The sequence below is a fragment of the Rhinolophus sinicus genome, chromosome 6 (assembly GCF_057876585.1).
Source record: "Rhinolophus sinicus isolate RSI-liver-muscle chromosome 6, RSI-T2T, whole genome shotgun sequence".
In the NCBI taxonomy this organism is placed as follows: domain Eukaryota; kingdom Metazoa; phylum Chordata; class Mammalia; order Chiroptera; family Rhinolophidae; genus Rhinolophus; species Rhinolophus sinicus.
Window position 1 is genome coordinate 333,351 of NC_142506.1, and position 13,113 is coordinate 346,463.

At 63.5% G+C, this 13,113-nt stretch overlaps 1 protein-coding gene across 1 annotated transcript; it reads left to right on the plus strand.

The window, feature by feature from the left end:
* The first annotated feature begins 1,951 nt into the window (after window positions 1–1,951).
* Window positions 1,952–12,601, plus strand: DGAT1 (diacylglycerol O-acyltransferase 1). The gene is made up of 17 exons (XM_074316622.2): window positions 1,952–3,808; window positions 7,768–7,855; window positions 9,833–9,873; window positions 9,956–10,041; window positions 10,124–10,176; window positions 10,349–10,454; window positions 10,537–10,650; window positions 10,761–10,841; window positions 10,924–11,027; window positions 11,110–11,148; window positions 11,273–11,314; window positions 11,397–11,441; window positions 11,521–11,633; window positions 11,717–11,782; window positions 11,867–11,954; window positions 12,045–12,107; window positions 12,226–12,601. Exons 1-17 carry the CDS (start codon window positions 3,618–3,620, stop codon window positions 12,379–12,381), a joined length of 1,476 nt encoding a protein of 491 aa, XP_074172723.1. The 5' UTR covers window positions 1,952–3,617; the 3' UTR covers window positions 12,382–12,601.
* The last annotated feature ends 512 nt before the right edge of the window (window positions 12,602–13,113 follow it).

Here is a 13,113-nt window from a genome sequence, read left to right on the forward strand (position 1 = left end):
AAGTCAGGCCTGGCCAACGGCTGATCTAGAATGGCCAGAGTAGGTACAGCAGGGTCTGCAGTCCTAGAGCCTGGGGTGCCCCCATTCTCCCTGTAGGGGTTCCTGCTGCCCAGGCAGGCCTGATAGCCACCAGCAAGCCTTCTGGAAAGCCACTGGAGAAAATGGAGGTGGTGGAGGGTGCAAGGTCTGGTCCTGCTGCCCACATCCTGGCCCTCAGACTCCAGGGATATGTTCCCCCACTGTCTGAGGAGGCCTCCATGGACAGCTGGGCCAGGCCGGTTCTGGGGAGGAGGTGCTCAACAGAGGCTTCCACAGCCACCCACAGCCTTGGGGCTCTAGAAAGGATGAGTCAAGTTGAGGAGATGAGGGGCGGAGCTGTGCTGGGTGGGGACAGCCTAGGGACAGGGAACCCCCTACCCCAGCAATGCCTCTTGGCACCCAGGCAGGCATGAACTGAGAGGCCCAAAGTCTTTGGCAGCATGTGGTCAAACCAGGTCAGCTCAGGGCCAGCACAGCAAGGTCTGCACCCTTGCACCCTGGCAGGGGACAGGCCCACCCAAACTCCATGGGGTGGACAGCAGTTCATAGCCTGTGGGCCTGCTGCTCAGGGTGGGGCTCACTTGGAGGAGGGCATCCCCTTCTGGGAGCATTGTCACCAGTAATACCGCAGGAGTGAAAGCCCCTGGTATCAGTAGAGGCAGTGGCTAGGCCCTCCTGCCCAGGTATCCTTGACTTTTACTGTCCCTAGGTGGAGTAGGTGTCATCACTCAATTTGCATATGAAGAATCTGAACCTCACCGAGAGGGTGCCTTTGACATAAGCCCTGCCCAGGATCCCACCCACCCTATACCCCAGTTCACTTGAGTTAGGCACCAACAGCAAGGAGGAAGGCTCCTGGCCGCCTACTCCTTCCCAAGCCTCCACGGCCTTGGTCTGAATTGTCTGTTTCTGCTTCTCCAGGACTCTGCGGGGCAGTGAAGGCTGTCCCCAATCCCCAGGCCTAGGATAAGTCCATTCCTCAGTCTTTACAGGTGTCCATGGACGGGACTTTGCATCCCAGAGAATAGGCAGCACAGGCTTCTCACTACCATGTCTCATCTCTCTGGAGGCACCCCTCACAGGCCTCCGTGGCCTGCCCACAGCACTTTCATCCTGGAATCAGTCCGAAGCCCTTTCTACATTCCTTACCCCTTTCTAGCTCATTATTCCACCAGTCCTGCAAGGGTCTTCACACTGGACCCGGTCCCCCTAATACGTTGCTCCCGGCTAGGAGATCCCCATTGAACTTTCTTCGACAACCCGTCTCACACACCTATGTCCACCAACCCCACCTTGACCTCTCCCGTCTCCGGTGGTGCCCTGGGCGACATCTCGCCTTAGATCCTGAGGTACTGGGGCTGGGTGAGTGGGGAAACCCGGCATTAGCCCTCGCCCTTTTCTAGGGTTCCCTCTCAGGCCGGCCTCCCGGACAGGCCCCGCCTCCCTCCCAAAGGCCCCCGCCCCCTCGCCAGTTCTTCCTTATTGGTGCGCTCACAGTCCGTGACTTCCTATTGGCTCGCGGCCCCTGCCTCCTCGCCCTCAACTCCAGTATCAGGATCTTGGCTTACCCCTGGTCCCTCGCCGGACTGGTCCTGCTTGGTGGCCCTCGGTCCATTGTGGTCACCTCACACCCTCCGCCACTTGCCAGCTGACAGCTTGGAGCCGGGACAGGGACACAGGTAGCGCCTCCAACACGACCCTTCACTCCTCATTGGCTACTGCACTCAGCCTTTCCGGGCCTACTGGCACCCTGAGCCGTCAATCTTCCCCTTTGCCAATAGGTTTGCCAGCCCGGGCGGGACTCTGTTTAGTTCTTGGCTCAGTATTGGAGAACGGCGAGGCCAGAAGGCGCGCTGGAAGACGTGAACTCGCGTGCAGGGCTTCCGCGTTCGCTGCCTGGGAGACGGAGTCGGAAGGGCGGGGCAGAGCTCACTGGGCTCACCCCTACACTTCGGCCTCCCGAGAGAACCCTTTCCTTCTTTCGTCTGCCCTGCGTTGGGATCAGTACTGAGAAAGGCCTAACTCCGCCTGGCCCGGGCCGGCCGATAAACAAACGAACGTTCAGGGAGACTGGATAGGAGATTGGGCTGGTCCTGACCCACCGAGGGTGGGCTACGTGTGCACGCGGGGGTGCTCTCCCGCTTAGTCAGGGTGACTCCTTCAGCAGGCTACTCGAAGACAACTGACAGGTAGCCCTGGCTTGCTAGGTAGGAATGCCAGTCTGGCATCAGCCCCAGATGGCCCGGTGGCATCAACAATGTGTCACCAGGGTGCCTGGACGCCGTCGATGGAGGTGGTGGAGCAGGGACGAACCCACTGGTGAAGCGATGGCATAGGAGAGGCAGCTTACTTCAGGCTGAGCCTCATGGTTGATTTGCTTCCAGAAAGGTGCTCTTCTCATCCTTACCTGCTCACCTCAGGGGAGTGAGTGGCTAATGTGTTCTGCTGCTTGCTCCAGATATTTTTTGGTTAAACCAGGGGTGAACCCCCAGGAAACCCTCAAACCCCAAGATCCAGGATGCTCACACTCCATGCCTTGTGCAAGACGCGTGTCAAGCCACGGTGGGACGAGATGCACCTTGAGGTTGTTACGGTGGAATAGTTGCTTCATTTAACGACAGGGGCGTTTGCACAATCCAGATTGTGTAATTACACAGAAGCCTCTGGGTCCTCGCGATCCGGCACCCCAGGTTCCCCACGACCTGGCAAAACGGGCCCCGGGTGGGAAATGGGGGAAGCCTTGCAGGTCTGCGGACGTGGGCATAAAGGGGGCTGGGTGGAAGGGGCGTGCTGGGGCGTGGCCACCCCAGGTGCTTGCACCATCTCTACCCGCACCGGGCCCTGGGCGTCCGCGGGCAGGGCGGGCGTCCCCGTACTCGAGGCCTGGGGCCTTTCTCTGGCTCCATCCTCTGGTCTGGCGCTTGTCTGAACAACCTAAACCGAGGAAAAGCGGCTGCCTGCGGTGGTAACTAGAGTCGTGCTCTGCGAGATGCGCGCTCGGAAACCAACGGGCTGGGTCGTGGTTGAGGCGAGTCCTCGCGGACAGGGCTCCGGCCCGGCAGCAAGGCGGCAGTGCACGACGCCTTTCATAACTAACCTCCATCCCCACACTCCCTGTATTTATAGAGTGGGACATGGGGCAGGCAAGCGGTCAGGGGCGGCGCGCAACTGCCAGGAGGCCGGCGTGTCCGCGCAGACGCCGAGGCCGGGGGAAGGCAGGGTCAGCCACCCGCCGCTCGCCGCCGTCGCCGCCGCCGCGATCTAACCTGCGCCGGGCGACCACGACTCCCAGGGTGCCCCGCGCGGCGCGACCACGACTCCCAGGGTGCCTCGCGCGCCCGCGGACTACAAATGGGCGCAGGCGGCGGCCGCCCGCCAGTTAGCGGCTCCCGGAGCGACGCGGCGGCGAGCCGCAGGCGGACCGGCAGGCGCGCGCTGATTGGCGGCGCAGTCCGGCGCGCGGGCTACGGCGGCCGGCAGGGGGCGGCGGCGGCCTTTGGCCTTGAGTCCGGAGGCGGGGCCGTGGGCCTCGGGAGCTGCAAGCCGGAGGTCCACGACCCAGGGTGCGGGCTGAGACCATGGGCGACCGCGGCGGCACGGGCGGCTCCCGGCGCCGGAGGACGGGGTCGCGGCCCTCGAGCCAGGGCGGCGGCGGCCCCGCAGCGGCAGAAGAAGAGGTGCGAGACGTGGGCGCTGGAGGGGATGCGCCGGCCCCGGACAAGGACAAGGACGGAGGCGCCAACGTGGGCAGCGGCACCTGGGATCTGAGGTAGCGGTGCGAATGACCCATAATGTCTGACCCCTGACCCGGGCTCCTGCTGTCCTGCCTGGTCCCTCAGGCTTGGCCGCAGCAGCGCGGGCGTCCGGACCTCTGCTGGACAGTTGTGCCTCTTGGTCCCCCACAGGGAAACTGAGGCTTAGGGGTGGAGGGTCGCCTGCCAGGGTCACCCTGCGTTGAGCGTAGCCGGCAGCAGCCCAGCTTCGAGACCCTCCTCCCTCTGCACATCCTTTGGTGCGACCTAAGGCTCCTTCCCAGGGCGAGCCACCAGTTTCCTCTGTCTGGAAGGATCTGGATGGGATTGGATGGTTTGTGATGAAAGGGGTCCCTCCTGAGGGCTAGGAGGTGTGCCTTGGGGGTAGAGGAGGGTGGTCTTCCTGGGGAAGGGGCCAGCAGGAGGCTGGGACTGCCTGAGGACAGGAGCAGGGGGCAGTGAGAGGCTTTTCCCTCTGTGCAGATGAGAAATAGGGGTCCCTTCCTTTCCTGGCACCTTCATCCCTCACCCAGTGCTTGGGAGGCCTGGGGCGCTGCTTACGTTACCGGAACAAGTGCCCACTGTAGGGACAGAGTTGGGTCCTGGCTGGGGTGCAGGAGAGAAGTTTGAAGTGGGCACACCCACAGGTGGGCGCCCTGTGTAGCTGAAGGACTGACAGGAAGGGGTGGGGAGAACAAGCCGAGCAGATGGGCAGCACCTGGCCTGCGTGGACATTGGCTCTGTCCTCCACGCTGGCTCCAAGCGGCCCCTTTGCCACCCTCCGGCCCCTTCCCCACTGCTGGCCTTCCTCCTGGCCCAGCATCCTTTGGGGCTTTGGCTTTGGGAACAGCTTCAGGGCTAGAGGTTATCAAGGAGGAAGTGGGCACTCGGCAGTCGGTTGGCAAGGATTTGCTCTCTTTATAAATCTGAACGGAGGCTTTCTTCACTGGGCACTGTGGGGTGGGGGTGGGCAACGGCAGCTGGGGTGCAGCACTGTCCCTGCCCTTGGAATGCTCACAGTCCACCTGGAAGATAAGATAATCTCAGCACTAAGCAGTGTGAGCAAAGGTCAGACACGAAGTTCATGAAGGCTCCATGGGGAGGAGGGGGTTTCTACTGAAAGGGGTGCTTGCTTCCTGTGGGGTGCTGCCAGGGAGGCTCCAAAGAGCAGGAGGGCTCTAGAGTGCCCTGTGCTGACTCTCCGGAGGCAGGGGCATGGCTAGCATGGTCTCCCTCTGGAAGGGCTGGGAATTGGGGTCCTATTGTGTAAGATGGGGGTGCTGGCTTTAGGCCAACCTGTCATCTAGGATGGACTTTCCTGCTCTGCATGGGCCAGGTGGTCAGAAGCCTCTTCTGTGCTTTTGCTAGTTGGGCTGAGGGAGTGGGAGCCCTGCGTGCCCACCCTTGAAGTCTGGACCGCCTGGGAAGAGGAACAGTACATGGCAGGGATGGGCCTGCCCAGGGCGGGAGGGGGCCCTGGTTATCACAGTGCCCTCTGGTTTCCAGCACAGGCAGACAATGTGTGCTTGTCCCTCAAACCCGGATGCCACAAGGTTCAGGGTCCCCATGGTTTGGGGGTGGCAGAGCCTGCGTTGCTCTGGCTGCCTTGCTAGCCATCCCTTCCTCACCTGCCTCCCCTCCTCCCTGCTGGTGCCTTCCCTCTCCTGCTTCCTCCTTACTCTAACCCTCCCTGTACTTCCTGGTCACCTTGGCTGGGGCAGCAGATCAGGCTCTGGGTGTGAACCCGTTTCTCCCAGCCCATGGCTAGGGTGTGGCTGTGGGGCAGGAAGAAGAGGGCCCCCCTTTCTGCTCTGCCCTGTGGTTCCGCACAGTTCTCCAGGCCCAGGATGCCGCCACTCCTGGGTGTTTGTCCCTGGGTGTTCTCTGTCTCCCTCTCCAGCAGGGTCGGAGGATGTGGGGAGCCCACTCAGCCGCCTTGCACCCCAGGGCTCAGCACAGAGGCTGGGTGGAGGAAGAGCTGAGGAGGTGGCAGCTGGGAGGCGAGCTGGCGCTCTGCTCCCTCCTTGCTCCGCTTGGCCCGGGAGCTGGACCATGTGGTCCCAGGCGTGGTCCACACTTGGGGGCTGTCCCTCTGGGCGAGCTTTAAGCCCCGTGTGCCTGCCGTCCTGTGGTGTTGTGAGGGTTGAGTGAGGTGACACATGCGATGAGTTAGAAAGGCCCTGCTGGCTGGGTGCGCCTGGGGTGTGGGTGTGGGACCGCTGCAGGGCACAGAGGTGTGGGCAGCCTCTGCAGTAGGGGAGAGGGTGACAAATACAGTTGTGGTGTGGTGGCCAGCTCCTGCCTCCCATGCAGGGCGTGCCTGTCTGCCCTCTGGTCCACTGCTGCTGACTGCGCTGGCAAGGCTGGACCTTTGTGGGCATTGGGGGGGGTGGGCCTCCAACCTGGGAGGGAAGGGCGCTGCCTGGGGTTGGGATGGTCAGGCCTGTGGAAGGGGCTGAGGAGTGGGTGTGGGCAGCTTGGAAAAGGACTGAAAAAGCTTCTGAAATGTTATTTGGTGTCAACTGGAAAACAACGCCCTTCCCCCACCCGATTTTCATCGCAAAGATTGCCACAAATAAAGCCAGCGTGGTCTTGGTGGCCCAAAGGAGGCAGGGGTCACAGTGTTGTGAAATAGCCCTCTGGGCATGCCAAGCCCAGCACTTACATGCATATGCTGGTTGGCAGGTTGGGGCACGAGGCGGCTTTGGGATGGTTCCAGTGAAAGCAAGTGGACTTGAACTTGGGGCAAGGGGCTGGGGACAGGCTCAGACACCATCCTCTGTGGGGGGCTGGGCCTTGGACCCCTGCCTATCTTGTGGAAATGCAGGTGCAGAGACGTGGGTGGAGATCATGGCCTCCCTGTGAGGCCCAGGACCCACTGGAAGGTGGATGCAAGGAGGCCAGGCGGGCACCTGGGAGGGGCGGGTGGGCTGGGACCGGTGCACACCTCCTGCGGGGAGGCGGAGGGGACTTGTGTCCTGCTTGAAGAGTGCCTGCCGTGCAGCATCGGGCCTCCTGGTCCTTCACCTCCCGAGGGGCCATCGGAGTGCTGACTACAACCACAGGAGGCCTGTCACTGAGGCAGGGCCAGCCTGAGAGGGCATCTGTGCTATGATGCCCACCTCCCCCACCCGGGTACCTTGCAGGAGGGAAGGGAGGCCCCCTGACCTCAACTCTTACAAAACTGGAGACCTTGGTCAATGCTGTGGGGCTTCCTGCTTGCGTGGCTGCTGGCGAGAGGTGGGGCGTGGCCGGTGAGCCAGCTTTGGCCCCTCCCCCACCCCTGCGTTTCCCTGGATGTGAGGGTCTGCTCATGTGTCCCCCCGACCCAGCACTGGGTGGGAGCAATCCTGGGCAAGCAACCAAGGTACCGCTTCCTGCTTCTATGGGAGACCTTGCTGCCATCAGGCGCCCAGCCCTGGGTGGGCTCCCCTCTGCCCAGCGGGAGCACAGAGCTTACCTGTGGTTGAATGAGACAGACAGTTGGAGGCCACACGGGTGCCTTGAGGCCGGCCAGGCTCCTGTTCCCAGGAAGGTGCACATCAGGCCGAGGGCTCAGTTGGCCCTGGCCTGTGTGGGAGGAGGTGGTTTGAAGTGGGGCCCTCAGCTCTCCCGGTGGTGGGCTACGCTGGGCTGACTGAACAAGGTGCATTTGCCCCCTGCCTCCATCTCTGTTCAGCATTGCTGGGGGGCCCACAGATCCATGGATGGACTCTTCCCTGTGGGCCCATCACCACTGCATAGCCAGTGCGGGTGGCAGCAACTGGAGGCCTCTGGGGAGCGAGGCCGGGTTCCTGGCCTGGGATGTCCCAGCCCCATGTGGCCCTGGGCTGAGCTGGGCTGGGCAGGGCCGGCCCGCTCCTGCTGGGTGCCTGGTGGGGTAGGTTGTGGTGGTCCCAGGAGCTGGGCCCAAGTTGGCTGCCCTCCCACTGTAAATGGTCCTGCTTGAGGTTCTCACTGTCCCCTGCCCTGCTAGGTGCCACCGCTTGCAGGACTCTTTGTTCAGCTCGGACAGCGGCTTCAGCAACTACCGTGGCATCCTGAATTGGTGTGTGGTGATGCTGGTGAGTCAGATGGCAGCTGGGAGCGGGGGGGCTCAGCCTTTACTTGGGCACGGGGGGACTGAGCAAAGAGCTTGTGTGGCTGGGGTGTGTGGGGAGGGACTGTGGTGGTGGTCCCTGCGGCCACACACGCTGGGGCTCCCATGGGCCACATGCTGGATGCTTGTTCCTGCTGAGTGTCAGGAGAGGCCTGTGGAGGGTCGTGTGGGCGGCCTTTGTGCTGTGAGCTGAGGGGCACAGGGGTCTCCCCAATGGCTTTGCTCGGCAGGCGTGGGAGAGCAGGGAGGAGTGGACAGGATGGGTGGCTGGTCCTGGGCTGGTGGGTGGCGGGGCAGTAGATGGGGCACTCTGCGGATATAGCGCTTCCTTAGCAGCATGCGTGGTCTTGTGGTCCACAAGAAGAATGTTCTCTGCTGTTCTGAATGGCCCTTGTGGGTGGGGGCGAGACTCTTGGGCTCAGCCCAACAACCCAGGCCACGGCTCTGCAGGCCCCCAGCCCCTCTCCCTCAGCCTGGGTCCCAGGAAGGTGATTAGATAAAGTCCCTGCCTCGGCCTCACCCAGTGGCCTGGCTGAGGCATCTTGTGGGGGTGGGACCAACAGCCCCTGACCCAGAAGCGGCTGGAGTCCAGAGCTCAAAGGGGCAGCATGCTGGGCGGGGCAGGGCAGGGGACAAGTGCCTGCGGAGGCCCAGCCTACACCACTGGGGGCTGATGGAGCCTGAGGTCTTCAACCCTCACCCGGACACGCCTGCCTCTGTCTCAGGTGCTGCTCCCGTGGCCACCTGTATAGAAGGGGCTCCAGGCACACCCGTAACCTCCCTGCCTGTGGTCCCAGGAGGCTCCCTGGGGAGCTGTGGGGGGCACACAGCCTAGAGGGTGTGAGGCTGGCTGGGCAAGGGGACATCATCAGGAGATGGCCTGTGTGGGCAGGCCCTTGGCAGCACTGTCTGTCCTCCTGCAGCCTCTGGGGCTCGCTGGGCCCTTTGGCACAGCCCGAGAGCCTTTCCCCTGCTTCTGGTGCCTCTGCCACCTCCCCGTCCTGCCCCGCCCCGCCCTGCCCTACAGATGGGCACCCACGCTTGGGTCTGCCCTCTGTGCTCCCTTTGCCACCTGCACCTCCAGGTGGGCACTGTCATTTAGCAACCCTGGCTTCTGCTTGCTGTGGGCTCTCAGGACAGGCTGCCACTGGTGGGGTGACAGTGTGGGGCCATGTGTGTCCTGGCAGGAGGCCAGCAGGTCAGGCTTGTGGCTGAGGGAGGGGACCCTGTGTCTCTGAGCTTGTCACCTCCTCGTGAAGTCTTCCCTGACAACCCAGATAAAGGACCCTACCAGTGTTCCCTTGCCAGCAAGTTTCCACAGAGCCTACCCTGACCCCTGCACAGGGCCAGAGCTTGGGATGGTCAGCAGGGTCTGTGCCTGGTGGGGTGGAGGAGGGAAGCAGTCACCCCACCCACGCTGGAGGCAGGAGCCATTTTGATGGGGGCTCCATCAGTGGACGCTGCTTTGGGGTCAAGTGGCTGGGTTTGGAGTGCTGCAGGGACAGCTGAGGCGGGAGGAGGGGGCATGTGGGAGTCTGGGCAGTGCCCTCAGAGGGCATGGTGCCCTGCTGCAGTGCCTGCCTTACGGCTGGGCACCATAAGGACTAGCCCGCCTGGCAGGGAAGTGCCATGGATTGGGGAGGCTCCTCCCTCAGCAGGACAGCGGAGGGCTGCTGGGTGGCGAGTCTCTTTCTGCTGCTGCAGACTGACTGCTTCTGGGAGGTGCCTGGTGTTGGGACCTTCCCGTGGGTGTGATGGGCGATTGGGAGGGCAGTGCTGAGTGCTGGGGGAGGTGGGTGGTGAGTCTTGGAGCTTGGCATGGGGGTCACACGAGGTTGGGCCTGCAGGACTGGGGCTCGGCCCCCACAGGGACTGGGAGGGGCGGGGGTGGGGGGCCTGTGGCCTGGGCTGACGGGTGTGCCCCTCTCCCTCTCTCTTATAGATCTTGAGCAATGCACGGTTATTTTTAGAGAACCTCATCAAGTGAGTGCCTTGCCCAGGGACCCTGCCCTCGCTGAGCCCAGCCCCCCATACCTGCTCAGGCCCTTACCTCCCCGACCTGTAGGTACGGTATCCTGGTGGACCCCATCCAGGTGGTGTCTCTGTTCCTCAAGGACCCCTACAGCTGGCCCGCCCTGTGCCTGGTCATTGGTGAGTTGGGTGTTGAGGAGGGCCTGGGTGGAGCCAGGGCTGACCCAGACCTGAACCTGCCCTGTGGCATTTCTGTCCTCAGTGGCCAACGTTTTTGCTGTGGCTGCGTTCCAGGTGGAGAAGCGTCTGGCAGTAGTAAGCAGTGCCCTCATGCCCCTGCCCTGCTGGGGGTCCATGCTTCTCACCAGGCCTGGGCTTAGGACTGGGTGCCAGCCCACCCCACCGTGGCTTTCCTGGGCTGGGCTGTGCCCTGGGAGATGCTTTGTCCAGGGAGTAGGGCCTGGCTGAGTATTGCTCCCCCACCCAGGGTGCCCTGACGGAGCAGGCAGGGCTGCTGCTGCACATGCTCAACCTGGCCACCATTCTCTGCTTCCCAGCGGCCGTAGCCTTCCTGCAGGAGTCCATCACTCCAGGTGCTGTCCCCCGCCCACCTCCCCCCAGCCTGTCTCCTGTGGGGGTGTGGGAGGCCCCTGCCTGAGCCCGCCTCTCCTGCAGTGGGCTCCGTGCTGGCTCTGATGGTGTACACCATCCTCTTCCTCAAGCTGTTCTCCTACCGGGATGTCAACCTGTGGTGCCGAGAGCGCAGGGCTAGGGTCAAGACCAAGCCTGGTGAGGGGCTGCCCAGGACTGCGGCCAGGAGCCAGGCTGCCTGCTATGGGGTGGGGGTTGGGGGGGTGGGAGGCAGCAGCAGGGCCTCACCTTCCCCTCTGGCTCCCCAGCTTCCGCAGGTAAGAAGGCCAACGGTGGGGTGGCGCAGCGCGCTGGCACAGTGAGCTATCCAGACAACCTGACCTACCGTGGTAAGGTTCCTGCAGGGTGGGCAGGAGGGCAGCGGGGGACAGTGGGCCAGGCCTCCCGTGCCAGCCTGCCTTCTCGTTCCAGATCTCTACTACTTCCTCTTTGCTCCAACACTGTGTTATGAGCTCAACTTTCCCCGCTCCCCCCGCATCCGAAAGCGCTTCCTGCTGCGGCGGCTCCTTGAGATGGTGAGGTTGGGGGGCTGTGAGAGGCTGGTGGGGGGCGCCAGGCGCTAGGGGCTCAAGCGAGTTGCTCTGCTTCCTCCCCCAGCTGTTCTTCACCCAGCTCCAGGTGGGGCTGATCCAGCAGGTACGGGACAGGGGCAGGGCTGGGCGGTTGGGATGGGGGGCGGGATGGTTGGAGTGGGCGGGGCGGGGCGGGGCGGTTGGGGTGCCCAGTGCTCCGAGAGCTGATGCTGTGCCCTCCTTTGCAGTGGATGGTTCCCACCATCCAGAACTCCATGAAGCCCTTCAAGGTGAACGGTCAGCCTCCCTGGTGTCTGGGGGTGGGGCCGGGTGGGGGCAGCCCCGGGAGCCAGCTGCGCCTTGTCTCTGCAGGACATGGACTACTCGCGTATCATCGAGCGCCTCCTGAAGCTGGCGGTGAGCGGGGCTGGGCGGCAGCGCGGGGCCTGAGGGCGGGTAGGGGTTTCTGGAGCCTGGCACCTGCCTCTCCCCTCAGGTCCCCAACCACCTCATCTGGCTCATCTTCTTCTACTGGCTCTTCCACTCCTGCCTGAACGCCGTGGCCGAGCTCATGCAGTTTGGGGACCGCGAGTTCTACCGGGACTGGTGGTGAGTGGCCTTGGGTGGGTGGGGAGCTGGGGGCTGTGGTGGGTCACGGTGCCACCTGACAACTGCTGTCTCTTGACCCACAGGAACTCTGAGTCTGTTACCTACTTCTGGCAGAACTGGAATATTCCTGTGCACAAGTGGTGCCTCAGGTGGGTGTTGGCATGAGTGGTGGCCAGAGGCGGGCACCTCGTGGGTGGGTCTGGGCGCCCGCCTACAGCCTCCTCCACACGCAGGCACTTCTACAAGCCCATGCTCCGGCGTGGCAGCAGCAAGTGGGTGGCCAGGACCGGGGTGTTCCTGACCTCCGCCTTCTTCCATGAGGTCAGTGCTCTGCAGGGTCCTGCCTCCTGCTGGGTGGGGGCGGGTGTGGCGCTGGAGGTGCCGGCTGACACCCCCATCCCTCCCACCCAGTACCTGGTGAGCATTCCTCTGCGCATGTTCCGCCTCTGGGCCTTCACAGGCATGATGGCTCAGGTGAGCAACATCCCCCCCCCCCCGCCCCGCCCCGCCCCCCCCCCCATCCCACCGGCCCTTAATGTGCGGGGCAGCCAGCTGTGGTCACAGCAGCCCACTGACTGTCCCACATCTGCAGATCCCACTGGCCTGGATAGTGAGCCGTTTCTTCCGGGGCAACTATGGCAACGCAGCTGTATGGCTGACGCTCATCATTGGCCAGCCGGTAGCGGTGCTCATGTATGTCCACGACTACTACGTCCTGCACCACGAGGCCGTGACAGCGGGGCCCTGACCAGCTCAGCCCTGCCCACTAAGCAAAGTACAGCCTGGCCCCAGGGAGGGTGCTGGCTGCCCACAGCCTCCTCCGGTCTCGTCCCCGGGAGGCCTCTCTGCCCCTATGGGGCTCCCTCCTGCCCCCTTGGCGATGGCACACCAGGCACAGGCCAGCGCCCTCGGAACTTGCTGTTCCTTCTAAGGGTCCAAGGGTATCAATAAAGTACTGTCCAGAAAGACCTCCCTCATCCTGCTGGGGGGGGGGGGGGGCGCGGACGGGCAGCTGCCCTGGGGGGCTGCGCTGTGTCCCTCTTGGGAGGGATCTAGGTCTCGGGCCCTCTAAGCCGCCAGCTGCAGGGGAGGCAGTGCCCCTCGCATACCCATGCCGTGAGCAGCAGCCCTCACTGCCTAGAAAGGCTCGGCCGAGGTCAGATGTCCTGCTTGGTCCCTGCCTGCTAACCCTGTGTGGAGCGGTTGCTTGGAAGAAGGCGCCCAAGGACTTCCTGGAGTGGGCCTCTGCTGGCGGGTGGGGGTCGGAGGCCAGGGCATGGAAAAGGGTTGAGAATCAGGACTGACAGTCACCAAGGGGAGTCCAGGGGCTGGGGGGAGGTGCTGCTGCCCTGTCACATGCCGGGTGCTCACCAGGGGGCAGGCAAGAGGGCACCTCTTGAATGGGGCCTGTGGCCTGGCCCAATCCTTGCCCAGGTCTCCCTCTCACATGCATCCTGTACACAGCAGGGGATATGGGTGT